Source organism: Cydia fagiglandana, chromosome 12 (genome assembly GCF_963556715.1).
Source record: "Cydia fagiglandana chromosome 12, ilCydFagi1.1, whole genome shotgun sequence".
Lineage (NCBI taxonomy): Eukaryota > Metazoa > Arthropoda > Insecta > Lepidoptera > Tortricidae > Cydia > Cydia fagiglandana.
This window is the reverse complement of record NC_085943.1, coordinates 1,903,332-1,920,551: the sequence shown is the minus strand read 5'-3', so window position 1 is coordinate 1,920,551 and position 17,220 is coordinate 1,903,332. Positions and strand designations below refer to the sequence as shown.

The window sequence follows — 17,220 nt, the reverse complement described above, 5'->3', positions numbered from 1 at the left end:
CAATAATAATAGAGGTCACTGAAAAATATCAAGCAAGTGAGTGGGGGGCCCACTGATTAACAGTCCGCCGGACGGTATCGGCCTGTCAGTTGTTCAGAACTGTCAAAATTTTGTTCTGACAGGCCGATACCGTCCGGCGGACTGTTAATCAGTGGGCCCCTTTAGACTTTTTAGATAGCATTACAGAGCCAATTTTAGGAACTCGCAAATAGAAACTGAATATATGATACGTTACACAGTACACGCTATAATAAAAAAGCACAGTACTTATGTGAATATATCAAGATTACAATATATATATATATATGGACTAGCAAGCGCAGCGTAGGACGTCCACCCACAAGATGGACAGACGACCTTATTGTAAGGTCGCCGGAAGACGCTGGATGCGGGTCGCTTCCAACCGGCACGTATGGAGGTCCAAGGAGGAGGCCTATGTTCAGCAGTGGACGTCTTATGGCTGAGATGATGATGATGATGACAATATATATATTAATCAAAATTATCGCCCGTATTGGATTTACACATTGTATATATACACAACACAACTCGTGATTCCTAATACTTTATGGGGACAAAGGAGTGACCCTGATATGGGGTCCTATTTCCTTTTCATTGTACCCTAAAAAGGAAAATATTATCCCTTGAAATTCCATTTTACTATTTTGGACGAGGTTTCGAGGATCGTTCCATTCAAAACGAGATAATATTCCCAAAGAGCTGAAACTCATTACACATTGCATTGATTCGACACGTAAAACCCGACGTGCACCCGATTCTGTTTTTACTTTTTGATACATTCGTTTTGTATCAAACAGAAACGTCTGCGAACGGTGCTATTATTATTAAGTTAAGAGTTGGACCAAGAAAAGTCTGCAGAGGATTTGATAGCCCACGCAGTGCAAGTGTTATTTTATACGCCATAATTTCATAGAAGTTTGGCGTTTAAAATTATAACATATGCACTGCCTGGGCTATCAAATCAGATTTTTCTTGGTCTGACTCTAGAAACAAGTTAAAAGTGGAAAAATCCACTGTCTTGGGTAGGATTTTACTGTTTTATTTAGAAACAAAATAAAGCTGCTTTTCGACTGCAAATTCCCGAAATAAATCCGCCGCGCCGTGACGAATCTGGGGTGGCAGATTTTTATAATTTTTTCGAGCGTCACGACGGATTTTTATTATTTTTTGTTGCCCCCGTATACAGAATACAGGGGTATAAAAAATTGGCCGGTAATATCCGCATTTGGTAGACGAGAGGTTCTATTCATATCAAATTGTTGAATCATTATCGGCCTTGGAATTTAATGGCCTCATTTTCGTGAATGAGTTGAATAATCTGATAGAATTTTTGTGAATAAAGCGGAAAGAATGGAAATTATATATACGATATACGAGTATATAAAAGTGGATAAATTACTGTCTTGGGTGAGAATTTATTCTGAGCTAAATAGCATCGTTTGCAGACGTTTCGGCTTGTTAAAAATAAAGTTTGATATATTGAAGTGATTAAAGTTTTTTACACGTAATATGCTAAAAATCGATACAGCAAACTTACGAGTACAGTTACCTAAATGAAAAGCAGTTTTAATAAGTGCCCTGTAATAAAAACTTGGCTTTGAAATTTTGCTCCCTCTTCAAATTGGTCATTTTCAATTGTTAATAAAAATAAAATACTTTCGATGTAGGTATTTGGATTCGACTATTCCAAATTTCAGATCGATAGCTTAAGTAGTTCTCGAGATATTTAGACGGACTGAGTCGCAACATAAGGGTTCCTTTTGTAGGTACCTTTTTGGCATAGACCCCTAAAAAGGAACGCAAGGGACGTTGAAGGGATTTTGTCCGTCGTCTCTACTCGTATACGCAAATATTTATTATTTATTTTGGGTTCAAACCTCGATAACGGCACTTATTTGTGTTATTACGCATATACAGGGTGATTCCGGGGTCGTGGAGCAAGCGATCAAGGCATGATACACAAGCCCATACTGAACAACTTTTACTATGGGACCAACTCCGAAATCGCGAAAAAAAAATTGGTAGTTTCATACATTTCGGCCGATCACTGTATTATGCCTTGATCGCTGGCTTTACTATGGGACCAAATCCGAAATCGCGAAAAAAAACTGGCCTTCCCATAGGACACGACAACATGTGATCGGCCGAAATGTATGACACTACCAATTTTTTTTTTTTTTTTTTTTTCGCGATTTAGAGTTGGTCCCATAGTAAAAGTTGTTCAGTATGGGCTTGTGTATCATGCCTTGATCGCTTGCTCCACGACCCCGGAATCACCCTGTATATTGCTTATTTATGGATGTTTCCATGTATCTAAGTTTTTCTCAATATACAGGGAGGTTTTGGGGTTATACTGAGCAACTTTTACTACGGAACTAACCCCCAAATTAGTAAGAAACAAAAGATATGGCGCGCCGCGTGAAACTTGCGACGGAAGGTTTGGTGATCGCGCGGGTTTTAACGTTATACCTCAATACCTATGAAAGCATACTTCTGTTTAAAATTTTGCTAGTCAGTTCCAGTCAGTACCCTCGGCTATATATAAAATGTTATACTGCTATTATTATGGTATGCAGGGTAACGATATTAAACATTTAAAATAAATTATAATTTAAGAAAAGCTAATTTATGCTAGCAACACAAATTAAAAAGTCGTAGCTCTTTTTTTAATCAAAATACGGCTGCCATAAATTTAATTGACAATCTTCGGGCCTTCCTCGAGGGACTGTATTGATTTGAGACCTAATATTCGTTCGATAGAAAAATCCACCGACAAGAGAATAAGAGAAGTTAATGACGATGAGAAAAAAATCAATAACATAGGTCTAAAATTTACTTGAAAAAAATTGTAACAAAATGCACGAAAGCTTAATTATATTAAAATTGATTTTAAAAATCAGCAAAATCATATACCGGGTGTGGCCTGTAATATGAGCAAAAAATTCAACTGTAGGCTGTAACTCCTCATCCTCATACTGACTAGGTAACATTTGCTCAGCGACTTTTAAAAATAATTTGTGGTTTGATTTTTAATACACTTTAAAGTTTATTCTAAGACGCAATGTATCGCGAATTTTGTTTTGTTTAAGGCGTGACAAGCAACGTCAATCATATGGCGTGGCGATGGCGTCCATTGAAGATAATATTTATTTTGTATGAAAAATAGGGAGTCTAAATAATTCATAATTTTTAAAAGTTGTAGAACAATAGTGTCGCCGTTTGAGGAGTACAATCTATGTTTTAATTATTTGCTCATGTTACAGGCCACACCCGGTATATAATATGTTTGTCGGAACGTAACGTATCGCTTACTTTTTATTTTATTTAAACTAAAAATATAAAAAATAAAATAAAGCCCGATCTTGAACTCCTAGTTTCTCTTTGTGTTTGCAATAACTGCAATAAGTAATACTAGAGCTTTTGCTTCAAGACTAAAGTAAACCAACTACGTCTTTTATCTTAATTGAAAGCTTATTCGCTCTTACAGTGAGCCACACAACTATCTAGTATACTTTCAAGTATTTTTCATTTTATACCAATGACATAAAGTTCAAATTGTACAATAAACTTGTGTTGCGAAATATATGTAGGTACTTAATCCTCCTTGTAACCTCAAACAGAACTGTAGGCACATGAAATGTGTATTTAAATCATAATAAGATATTACAATGTGTGCTTTACATATTATGTAAAGCACACATTGTAATATAAAGGGCTGAAAATAAAGTAGAAAGTCGTATATAATCTTTACCTATGTAATGAGGTCTCTAATCTTTTCCGTCACGTAAACGAAAAGCTAAATAAATGAAGACAAAGACGCCTCATTGAGGATAAGTATCTTTTTACTACACCAGCTCGTAAAAGCTCTCTTTATTGTTCAAAAACTGATGAGAAAGTTTTATCCACAAGAGTCGCAAAGTAAATTATATACTTAGATGCATCAAGTTGCTTCCTCATGTTAGCTATTGAAATTGTCTTTAATTGATGACTTTGAATGATAGATAAGTGATAGACCTCTACCTATAGTATTCTCCTCGCATTGGTGAGGTGACAATTGCGAAAAGCCCTCGAACCAGTGGTGTAGCTAGCATGGGTGGCACCCGGTGCGGAAATTGTGGGTGTCACCCCAAAATTCAATCAAATTGTAAAATATATTTAAAAAGAGTAATTGTAATTTATGTTAAATAGCTCAGGATTTACTCCAGCGCTTTCATTTTACATGATGTTACGAATTTTTATAGGTGGCACTTCTGATGTTCACGGTCGGGTGTCACCCCTAAATGGGTGACACCCGGGGCAGACCGCCCCCGCTGCCCCCCCCCCCCCTAGCTACGCCACTGCCTCGAACGCTCAAGATTTCATTTATCTTTCCACTTGCTACGCCTGTCGATCAATTTTATCGCTCGATTATCAATATTAGCACGAGTGGTTAAACAACTTTGCCCTTAAACTTGGAAGGAAAGTTGCTTTCAGCGTCATTAATCAGATTATGGGCCCCATTCGGATTTTGAAATAGACATCTATTAGATATCTTTTAGACATCATCAAGATACGATAACGATATGTTTAAGATCTAACCTGTCAAATTTGATATTTGCGCGATTCTGGAGATACTCTTGAACGATTTCATCAGGATATGACAGAGATACAAGTCACATCTAATAGATATCATACGCTATCTAACGTAAAAGTGACATTGGTTGCCCGAATTGCGCTGCAAAAGAGAACTATTTGATATCTAAACTATAACGTATCTAGAATGGATCTAGTACGTGTCGTCTCTTGTGAATATCTTGAAGTTCGAATACGGCAGTATGACTCAAACATCACATAAAGTTATAATTTTAGTCAGTTTAACAACGCGTGCTGAATATAAATGAAATAACAACCTTACATACATAATAACCTTAGAATAAACCATTTTAGCATGTACTTAAGATTATATTTTATAACAATCAATAAGTGTATTAGCATGTAATACATGTATACACGTGATAATGATTTCGAAAGAAATAATAACCCCTTCGTTCAATATCCTACCACCCTTTCCTATTTAAATATCCTTTTTTATTTCCTTGAATTATAACAAAAACCGGCCAAGTGCGAGTCGGACTCGCGTTTCTAGGGTTCCGTACATAAGTCTGACTCACGCTTGACTGAACATTTCTAATAGGTTTTCCTGTCATCTACAGGTAAAGAACTATTTTGTGTATTTTTTCAAAATTTTAGACTTATAGTCTGAGCGGAAAGAGAAGAGTTGTGGAATGTATGGGACCCAATACATTCCACGACTCTTCTCTTTCCGCACAGGCTATAGTAGTTTCGGAGATAAAGGGGGGGGGGGGGGGAATGGTCATATTTGGCTATTTCCTTAAATAACCTCGAACCTATGTATTTAAAAATTATAAAAAAACATGTCCATCTTTGGGTCACTAATTTACATATGTGTACCAATTTAATTTCAACTTAATTGGACCAGTTCAGTTTCCGAGAAAATAGGCTGTGACAGACGGATAGACAGACAGACGCACGAGTGATCCTATAAGGGTCCCGTTTTTTCCTTTTGAGGTGCGGAACCCTAAAAAGGTAAAATAATGATTTTATCGCGTTAGAGCCCTTAATGACATTAATTATTCCTTGAATTAGTTTGCATAAATACAAAGCAGCTACTTTTACTTAGAAAAAGGTTATTTGGAATGGTAGAAGCAAAATTAACTCAGAATATTTAATTTAATGAGGTTTAGGTTAAATACATACTTATACAGGGTGTTGCCTATTACAGGAGCAATATATTAAACCGTGGGCTGTACTCCTCAAATTGACCAACATTTGTTCAGCGACTTTTAAAATAACTTAACTTAAAAATCAATTTATTTATGCAAGTGGGATCTGTTGGATCGCTTTTGCATCGTCAATATCTACATTTTATCTTCAACTTTAAAGTTTATTCTAAGTGCAGTGTATTGCAAATTTTGTTATGTTTGAAGCGTGACAGGCAACGTCGAAAACACTGATTACAGCGTACATTGAAAATAATATAAAATTTTTGTGAAAAAGGAATAATCTGAAGATTTCGTAATCATGCGGAATACCTACAATATATATTTTAATTATTTGCTCCTGTTACAGAAAACATCCCGTATAATTTCCCCGAAATTATACAATTGGTGAACGATGAAATTGTACAAGTTTTTAATTTTGGGGCTTTAAAAGAGTTGGGTAAGCTATCTAATATCTATCTATCGTGGTTAAGTAGTTTTTGTTAGTTTAGGCTAGGTTGTTTACCCAAAAACCCAGCCCTTCATAATTATAGAATGGTTTCCACACTTTAATTATACCTAGTAAATAAGTAGTAACAACTGCCCGCAACTTTGTCCACGTGGAACCCGTTTTTACCCGGATTTCACTTCCATATTAAATAGTTTCAGGAACAAATAGTGTTCATCCCTCACAAGTTTCGGGCATATACAGGCTGCTTCCTGTAACAGGAGCAATAAATTAAACTAAAGGCTGTACTTCTCAAACTGACCAACATTTGTTCAGCAACTTTTAAAAATTATGAATCCTTTAGACTTCCTCTTTTTCATACAAAATAAATATTGCCTTCAATGTACGCTGACGTCAGTGTGTTTGACGTTACTTGTCACGCTTTTAACATAACAACATTTGCAATACATTGCATCTTAGAATAAACTTTAAAGTGTAATAAAAATCAAACCATGAGTTATTTTCAAAAGTTGCTGAACAAATGTTGGTCAGTTTGAGGAGTGCAGCCTACAGTTTAATTTAATGCTCCTGTTACAGAAAACACACTGTATAGGGATGATGACACATGTTGAATTTTATAACAAAATCTAGTAAAATAGTTCTTAAGGTGACAGTCCATTTCCAACGACATCTGCATTATTGTTCATTTTACTATGGAAATTGACAATGACAGTGACGCGTTCAGTACCGGCAGTGCAGCTGCGGTTAGAAATAGAATGTTACCAATAGTTTAATTTATTTTTGTTAGTCATAACATAAGTTGTTTGTGTTGTTTTTAATTATAATCAAAAATGGTAAAATAGACAACAAATGAGTAATTTATCACAATATTGTAAATATTTAAATAATAAATGGAAACGATAAAAAATCTGGACTTGAAAATTACCAAATTTTAACTTTTATTTTTTAACTTTCAGTAAGGTAATATGTACCTAATGGTACCTGTTCATTCCATATATTTTATCAAAAATATGACTGTATAAATAACAACTATATACATAAACGCAATATTTATTGTTTTCTATATTGACCGCTCGATTCGGGAAATGAATAAGAGATGCACTAGATATGAAATAGTAAAGATATGTGACGTTAATAATCGTAACCGCCAACCGCCATAAGGTACCTTTATCCGTGGGACGTCACATATCTTTACTACATATATCGTATCTAGTTAATCTCTAATTCACTTTCCGAATCGCGCCGTGAGATTCTCAGTTGGACGGTGACGTGACATTCATTTATCGTTTTGTTAGGAGCGTTTCGCGAGTGAAGTACGAATGTCGGACTTTGACTATCATTTCTGACTTTTGTGTTGCTTTAATGCAATGGGTCCCATACTGCCCTCCTAAGCTAAAAAGCGGTATTTGCATTATTTTCATTGAAAATACGTCCTTTTAGCTTAGGAGGGAAGGACGTATTTTCAATGAAAATTTTATGCAAATACCGCTTTTTAGCTTAGGAGGGCAGCATATAGGTATATAGACATTTGATCCTAAAAACAAGCGACCGACAGATACCATAATAAATTTGTACACAGTAATGTTGCTCGGAATTGACGATAATCGATTTTCGCGGTTATCCCTGGCTGTGACGTTCGGATAACTAGGTCCCAAGGTGCGGAAAATAAACTCGACACCGATGATGGAAAGCCGTGCTACACTGCTAATCTAAAAAGCGGTATCTCTAATAAAAATGGAATGCAAACATGTACCTTAAATTCTTTGTCTGAAAGTTCAATTTTCAAGCTCGTTTGGTTTTGTGATTGTGCATTTAGTTTAAGTAAGAGGGCAGCGTGGATTTGATGTGGGCAAAAATGCATCATTCCTAATGATTAATTAACAAAGCCCGGTTTGACGGGAGAAATTATGTGCTGACACTGCTGACGTCACAGAATAAATAATAGTACTATTAGGTACAGAAGACTCACTCTCTAACAAAACGCGTCTGTTACGATCAGCACAGATATGGCCGCTAGGTGGCGACAGCGCCACGCGCGGCTTATGACAAACCCCAAAATTGGGGTCGAACGCATGTACTTTTAGCTATCTGTAGCAAAGCGACGAAATCGCGGACCTGCTGACGTCTCAATAGTGCGAGGATACATATTTTATAAGTCGATGTCTACTTAAGGTGACATTCCATTTCCAACTGCAGCTGCAATACTGTTCATTTTCTATGGAAATTGACAATGACAGCGACGCGTTTCCATAGTAAAATGAACAGTATTGCAGCTGCAGTTGGAAATGGAATGTCACTCTTATACAAAAGCACAATGTTTGATTGTACCACCTTTACGAAAATAATTATTTTAGTTGTAGGTACACAACATTAAAATAAACTATTTGTATTTTTTAAATATTTTATGTTTTAATTTGTGACCCATTTCGTACAGTCAACAACAGAGCTATGAATACAGGCAAAGTGCCAAAAATATGTATACACGACCTTAATGTACAGGCAATAAAGTACTGTATACATATTTTTGACACTTTGCCTGTATTCATAGCTCTGTTGTTGACTGTACCTTGTCACAGTGACAATCAATATGAAAATCGCTTGACACCTCATACTAATGTCATTGTGACAATGTACAAAATGGTTCATAAATTGAAACTATCGACTGTACACTTATATTTTTTCTAAATTTACCGAATTAAACTATCGACTTGGTGCCATTAGGCATTAAGTTCGCCATTTGTACATTATTTTTATGTTTTGTGCAATAAAGTTTAAATAAATAAATAAATAAATAAAATCAATTTGAGTCTGAGATTTCAGCCAACTAAAGGATCGTTCTAAATCATCACACACATCTACATCCACATCATCATCACAACCACCAAGCGACCAGCGAACATCTAGCGACCTTCACCAAGGAGGAGTTTTGGCCGAAGGGTGTCAAGTTCCGGCGGTTCCGCGGCCGTTTCCCTGACACTGCGGGGTTGCGAACTGCATCACAGCCATAATTGTGTTTTTAGTTTTAAGATATACTTTGTAATCATATGTATGCTAGTTTTAAGGTATTTATCCATGGGCCAATAGTTGCCTGAAAATAAATGTTTTCATTTCAAATATAAGTACTGTAAGTAGGTAGTAATCGGGGCAAATAGATGGACGGAGTATCTGATATGGATGTCGATAAATGTCGATATTGAATTAAGCACAAGGAAAAGTGCATTACTGCTCTCGTCATACCGGGCTTTAAATATCGACTGAAGTATTATCGATATGGCGTCATTCAAATATTCATCATCATCATCATCTCAGCCATAAAACGTCCACTGCTGAACATAGGCCTCCCCCTTGGACCTCCATACGTGCCGGTTGGAAGCGACCCGCATCCAGCGTCTTCCGGCAACCTTAACAAGGTCGTCCGTCCATCTTGTGGGTGGACGTCCTACGCTGCGCTTGCTAGTCCGTGGTCTCCACTCGAGCACTTTTCGACCCCATCGGCCATCTTCTCTGCGTGCAATGTGGCCTGCCCATTGCCACTTCTAGCTTGCTAATCCGGTGGGCTATGTCGGTGACTTTAGTTCGTCTACGGATCTCCTCATTTCTGATTCGATCAGGTAGAGAAACTCCGAGCGTAGCCGAGCATTTCAAATATTACGTAAGGCAATTTAATTTATATTAGAGACAACAAAACTGGTGCCTCCGTCACTGTGCTACTACTACCTACGTGTAATTTTATAAATATTCACCGTCAATGAGTGGCAGATTTGAAAACACTACTTTAACCTCTTGAGACTAAATGTACATTACAATGTACATACCTAATCGTGCAAAATTTGAACCTTTCATGAACCAAATAAATTAGCTTTTCTTTTGTTTCATTGCTTTTTAAAACAAACAAAATTCGTTCCAATTTACTTATTGAATAAGGTTCAAATTAAAAATATAAAAACTTTATATACTGGGTCTTACGAGGTTTTTAAACATTTCATGTCAATTATACCTCTAGCGGAATAACGCCGCAGACGAAACACACGTCCGCAACAGCGAGGTGCGTCATGAGCAGGCTGACGCGCGAGCGGCGCCGCGAGCGCGCCAGCGTCGTCAGCACAGCGAGGTTCCCCGCCGCGCCGCACAACAGCAACACGAAGTACACCGTCACCACACACGCGCCGTCCGTCTGTACCGCCAGTGACGTGTTGTATGGCGGTTCACTCTCGAAATATAAACATTTATTGTAGATCATACCTCTAGTGGGATGACGCCGCAGACGACACACACGTCGGCAACAGCGAGGTGCGTCATGAGCAGGCTGACGCGCGAGCGGCGCCGCGAGCGCGCCAGCGTCGTCAGCACAGCGAGGTTCCCCGCCGCGCCGCACAACAGCAACACGAAGTACACCGTCACCACACACGCGCCGTCCGTCTGTACTGCCAGTGACATGTTGTATGGCGGTTCACTCTCGAAATATAAACATTTATTGTAGATCATACCTCTAGTGGGATGACGCCGCAGACGACACACACGTCGGCAACAGCGAGGTGCGTCATGAGCAGGCTGACGCGCGAGCGGCGCCGCGAGCGCGCCAGCGTCGTCAGCACAGCGAGGTTCCCCGCCGCGCCGCACAACAGCAACACGAAGTACACCGTCACCACACACGCGCCGTCCGTCTGTACTGCCAGTGACATGTTGTATGGCGGTTCACTCTCGAAATATAAACATTTATTGTAGATCATACCTCTAGTGGGATGACGCCGCAGACGACACACACGTCGGCAACAGCGAGGTGCGTCATGAGCAGGCTGACGCGCGAGCGGCGCCGCGAGCGCGCCAGCGTCGTCAGCACAGCGAGGTTCCCCGCCGCGCCGCACAACAGCAACACGAAGTACACCGTCACCACACACGCGCCGTCCGTCTGTACTGCCAGTGACATGTTGTATGGCGGTTCACTCTCGAAATATAAACATTTATTGTCGATCATACCTCTAGTGGGATGACGCCGCAGACGACACACACGTCGGCAACAGCGAGGTGCGTCATGAGCAGGCTGACGCGCGAGCGGCGCCGCGAGCGCGCCAGCGTCGTCAGCACAGCGAGGTTCCCCGCCGCGCCGCACAACAGCAACACGAAGTACACCGTCACCACACACGCGCCGTCCGTCTGTACTGCCAGTGACATGTTGTATGGCGGTTCACTCTCGAAATATAAACATTTATTGTAGATCATACCTCTAGTGGGATGACGCCGCAGACGACACACACGTCGGCAACAGCGAGGTGCGTCATGAGCAGGCTGACGCGCGAGCGGCGCCGCGAGCGCGCCAGCGTCGTCAGCACAGCGAGGTTCCCCGCCGCGCCGCACAACAGCAACACGAAGTACACCGTCACCACACACGCGCCGTCCGTCTGTACTGCCAGTGACATGTTGTATGGCGGTTCACTCTCGAAATATAAACATTTATTGTCGATCATACCTCTAGTGGGATGACGCCGCAGACGACACACACGTCGGCAACAGCGAGGTGCGTCATGAGCAGGCTGACGCGCGAGCGGCGCCGCGAGCGCGCCAGCGTCGTCAGCACAGCGAGGTTCCCCGCCGCGCCGCACAACAGCAACACGAAGTACACCGTCACCACACACGCGCCGTCCGTCTGTACTGCCAGTGACATGTTGTATGGCGATTCACTCTCGAAATATAAACATTTATTGTAGATCATACCTCTAGCGGGATGACGCCGCAGACGACACACACGTCCGCAACAGCGAGGTGCGTCATGAGCAGGCTGACGCGCGAGCGGCGCCGCGAGCGCGCCAGCGTCGTCAGCACAGCGAGGTTCCCCGCCGCGCCGCACAACAGCAACACGAAGTACACCGTCACCACACACGCGCCGTCCGTCTGTACCGCCAGTGACGTGTTGTATGGCGGTTCACTCTCGAAATATAAACATTTATTGTCGATCATACCTCTAGTGGGATGACGCCGCAGACGACACACACGTCAGCAACAGCGAGGTGCGTCATGAGCAGGCTGACGCGCGAGCGGCGCCGCGAGCGCGCCAGCGTCGTCAGCACATCGAGGTTCCCCGCCGCGCCGCACAACAGCAACACGAAGTACACCGTCACCACACACGCGCCGTCCGTCTGTACTGCCAGTGACATGTTGTATGGCGGTTCACTCTCGAAATATAAACATTTATTGTCGATCATACCTCTAGTGGGATGACGCCGCAGACGACACACACGTCGGCAACAGCGAGGTGCGTCATGAGCAGGCTGACGCGCGAGCGGCGCCGCGAGCGCGCCAGCGTCGTCAGCACAGCGAGGTTCCCCGCCGCGCCGCACAACAGCAACACGAAGTACACCGTCACCACACACGCGCCGTCCGTCTGTACTGCCAGTGACATGTTGTATGGCGATTCACTCTCGAAATATAAACCTTTATTGTAGATCATACCTCTAGCGGGATGACGCCGCAGACGACACACACGTCCGCAACAGCGAGGTGCGTCATGAGCAGGCTGACGCGCGAGCGGCGCCGCGAGCGCGCCAGCGTCGTCAGCACAGCGAGGTTCCCCGCCGCGCCGCACAACAGCAACACGAAGTACACCGTCACCACACACGCGCCGTCCGTCTGTACTGCCAGTGACATGTTGTATGGCGGTTCACTCTCGAAATATAAACATTTACTGTCGATTATACCTCTAGCGGGATGACGCCGCAGACGACACACACGTCCGCAACAGCGAGGTGCGTCATGAGCAGGCTGACGCGCGAGCGGCGCCGCGAGCGCGCCAGCGTCGTCAGCACAGCGAGGTTCCCCGCCGCGCCGCACAACAGCAACACGAAATACACCGTCACCACACACGCGCCGTCCGTCTGTACCGCCAGTGACGTGTTGTATGGAGATTCACTCTCGAAATAGTCCCAGAATTGTTTGTCAATTGTCGAGTCTTTGGTTGAATTGTCCATTTTTGTTACGTTTGACATTTTTGTTTTATTTTTTAACTGTTGAGGAGAAACCAATTTAAATGTGTATAAAAGTAATAATAACATACCTACGCCATACAACCCACAACAAAACATGTAGGTAATCACTGACACTCAATTTCATAAAGCCAATAAGATATATCTTGTATCAATTTAGCATCATATTTAATCAATATATTATAATTAAAGGTAAATATTATCCTCCACATCCCCAGAAGTCAAATATCCAACGTAAGACATATTAAACCAATTTAGAGCTTCTAGAGAGAAGATTAAACATTAATCAATGTAGAGTTAGGCTAGGTTCACACTGCCACAGATTATATAATAGTTCTTACGAATAGAAAGAACAACTTTACTAACAAGTTTATTTTTGAAGTGAAAACTTCTTTAGCGGCGCTGAGCACTTTTTGAGGTGGGGGAAAAATGATAAACTCGAGACAGCGTAACGCGTAACGTGCTGACGTCATGTGTCACGGATAATGTTATTCACCAAAGAACTTTTGTCATAACATATCATAATCAGGTCAATTATTTAAAACTGGACTTTTATATTAAGCAATAAAGCTCAATGTCCTAATCTTGTACGGGCTGAAATACGAGGATCTCACAGTTACATTCTAACTTTATATCACTCCAATATAATTCAACAAAGCTACATCTTGATGAAATCGCTAATAAAAGTTAACTTTAGTACTGGTGAATAAAACTCAACATATCATGACCAAATATATTTAGATGCGAGGTCTGCAAGGTATCTTTACAATTTCTATTCGAATTTTAAACAATTAACGCTACAAATTTAAGCTCACTGGCCAGCAATTTCGGAACTAAAGTTCTTCAATAGAAAGGAGGATGGGTCAATTATACATAGTGCTGCAGACATTTTGGACTAGTCATTGAGTTTTCACATCTGTCGGCACTCCCGGAGTGCAACCCGTTGTTTTTTATTTATTTAAGCGATTATTTGCATGTAAATATAGAAGTAAAGTATAATGGATTAGCGTTAGCGCCAATTAATTAATTGCTAATATTATTGTTTTAATTAACTCAATTAATTAGTTTGTATGACACAATTTGTACCTCATCTAAAACTTTTTTACAAAGTTAGAGAACAATAGCTTTTTTTTTAACTGTATTTACAATGAGACGTTATTTTTCGTACAATTATAAACTTTGTCCATTATCACTTTTAATAATTGTTACTCTCATAAACCAATTATCATACTAATTTTAAAGACACTAAAAAATATTCACCTCTTTTTAATTATTTTTCTTTATACTTATCTATTTTTTAGTCAAAACTAATATTCACTTAGTTTTACTTTATATTAGCACATTATTTTTGCACACTCATCACATTCACTATATTTTGCAACACAACATTAATTTGCACTATCTTTTGCAATTTAAACGCAATTTATTTATTCACTTTTCAATACAAAATATACTTCAAAAATAATTATTTTTATTTCGCGTACTTTACTGTATCGTCACTACGCGAGTGACTTTTGTACGCACGTGGGCGCTACGCGACGTCGTAGCACCGACTGGCGTAGCAGCTACGAGCCGCTACGGAGCTACGAGGCAAAAATGAATGGTCTAACTAATCAACGAGTTGGTTAGTTAGACCATTCATTTTTGTAAGTGGAAAGCTTACAGGCGAATTCGAATTTTAGTTTTTCGATCTGTTTCAGATATGATACAGATCTGTCAAAATTACATTTCTTTAACAATAAGAGATCAGTATCATATCGGAAACAGATCGAATAACTAAAATTCGAATACGCCTGTTAGATTGGCATTCGGTTTTTTCAAACTTGTTTTATTATTGATATGATGAGGTCTTGTGAGGTCAATACTAAGCTTAAAATTTTAAGGAAATGTTTTCAGTATTATCTGCTGTATTATTCATATACCTAATCATTCATAAGCACGGAACCCTCCATTAAGGATGACTCACGTTAGACCGGGCAGGGTCCGGGCCGGAGCTTCCAGCGCTTACTTTTCTATGACATGACAGGCGATCTCGTGATTCTTTCCATAGAAAACGATGCGCCGGAAGCACCGGGTCGGACACGGCCCGGTCTAACGTGAGTCATCCTTTAAGCTTGGTAATAAACAAAATGAATGAGCAAAAAACAAAAACCGGGCAAGTGCGAGTCCGACTCGCGCACGAAGGGTTCCGTACCATAATGCAAAAAAAAAACAAAAAAAAGCAAAAACAAAAACGGTCACCCATCCAAATACTGACCACTCCCGACGTTGCTTAACTTTGGTCAAAAATCACGTTTGTTGTATGGGAGCCCCATTTAAATCTTTATTTTATTCTGTTTTTAGTATTTGTTGTTATAGCGGCAACAGAAATACATCATCTGTGAAAATTTCAACTGTCTAGCTATCACGGTTCGTGAGATACAGCCTGGTGACAGACGGACGGACGGACGGACAGCGAAGTCTTAGTAATAGGGTCCCGTTTTACCCTTTGGGTACGGAACCCTAAAAACGATATTTTCTAGACGCCATTTTGAATTTCAACCGGAAGTCCAATAATATTGCCTTTGTTTACTCGTACCGCAAATATTCCGATCAAAAGTTAAACAAATTACTTACATGCCTACACATATGAAACAAATTATTTGATCAATTTAATCAAACGAACCCTATACAAGCTTGCGTTTGGGATAAAATATTAAAATCGGCTAAGTGCGTGCTCGATCACGCTTGTTTGGTTCCATTTTTTGATTTTTGAAGTGAAAATTTCTTTAGCGGCGCTGTGCACTTTTTGAGGTGGAAAAATGTTAAACTCGAGACAGCGTAACGCGTAACCCTCTCATTCTACCGCGCGGCAAAAATGTATGCCTGAGCCTGCTGTTTCGTTTAGGCGGCGCAGCTCGCACCCTTGTTGAGCTCTGGCAATCTAAAGGCCCCAGTACACAATGGGCCATCGCCGGCCACTCCAAGGGACGCATTTATGCGTTAGATCCCTCCAACGCATAAATGCGTCCCTTGGAGTGGCCGGCGATGGCCCATTGTGTACTGGGGCCTTTACTCACCGGCAGCAATACCACAGAATAAATAATAGTACTAGGTATAGAAGATTCCCTCTCTAATAAAACGCGTAAGTTACGATCAGGACGGATGTGTCCGCTAGGTGGCGACAGCGCCACGCCCGGCTTCTAGCCACCAAAATTGGTGTGGAACGGATGTACTTTTAGCTACCTGTTGCAAAGCGATGAAATCGCGGAGTGAGCCACCTGATAAAAATAAACAAAAACTACCCTCAAATGGCTCCATAAGCCAGTTGTAAAGTTTAAGCTTTCAATGTAGCCCACAAGATGGCAGAACCTACAATGCACAAGGAAACGTAGCAATTTTTCAGTGGCATCGCTGATTGAGGACACGACGAAAGCAGAAGGGTTCCCTTTTTTTTCATTTCGGTTGCGGAACTCTAAAAAATAAATGTTAAATAATTGAAAAAACGCGAGTCAGAATGGAATTTATTATCCCTCAGGCCGATAACGAAACTCGGGGATATTTCCCGGTACAAACAATTTACCAACAAGGTCTGAAAGGTTTAATGTTAATAATAAATTGATAATAAGTATTTGTGGGTCGCCTCTCTACCGCTCGAAAACGAGTATGACCTTTAAATTCCTCGCTGATGGGTCTTCCATTAATTACAACACACAAAATTTCGATTTTATATACTCTCTGTATCGTATCACGTAAATAATTTCTTAGAATAGTCTCAAAAATCATACTACGTATATCTTATTCATTGTTAATTAATGTATTAATGTCTAAGGAATGTAAGATTTCTAGTTTGTGGCCGTTGTGGCAATAAAGTTTTTTTATCTTTTATAAAAATTTCTGCCGCTGTGCACGTTAAAAGTTTACGGCACGTATTTATAACCGGTCAAATAATTAATCTAATTTGGGTAGTTTAAAATAATTAATAATCAAACGAACTTACCTGTGAAGTTTGATT

General features: G+C 40.5%; 1 protein-coding gene across 1 annotated transcript in view; it reads right to left on the bottom strand.

Moving 5' to 3' along the window:
• Positions 1-13,246, bottom strand: part of LOC134669310 (adipokinetic hormone/corazonin-related peptide receptor variant I-like) — a 61,755-nt gene extending 48,509 nt beyond the window's left edge. Inside the window, exon 1 of the mRNA XM_063526816.1 lies at positions 12,942-13,246. Within this exon, the coding sequence (XP_063382886.1) occupies positions 12,942-13,229 (288 nt within the window). The 5' untranslated portion in view covers positions 13,230-13,246. The remainder of the gene's footprint in view (positions 1-12,941) is intronic.
• Between the last annotated feature and the right edge of the window lie 3,974 nt (positions 13,247-17,220).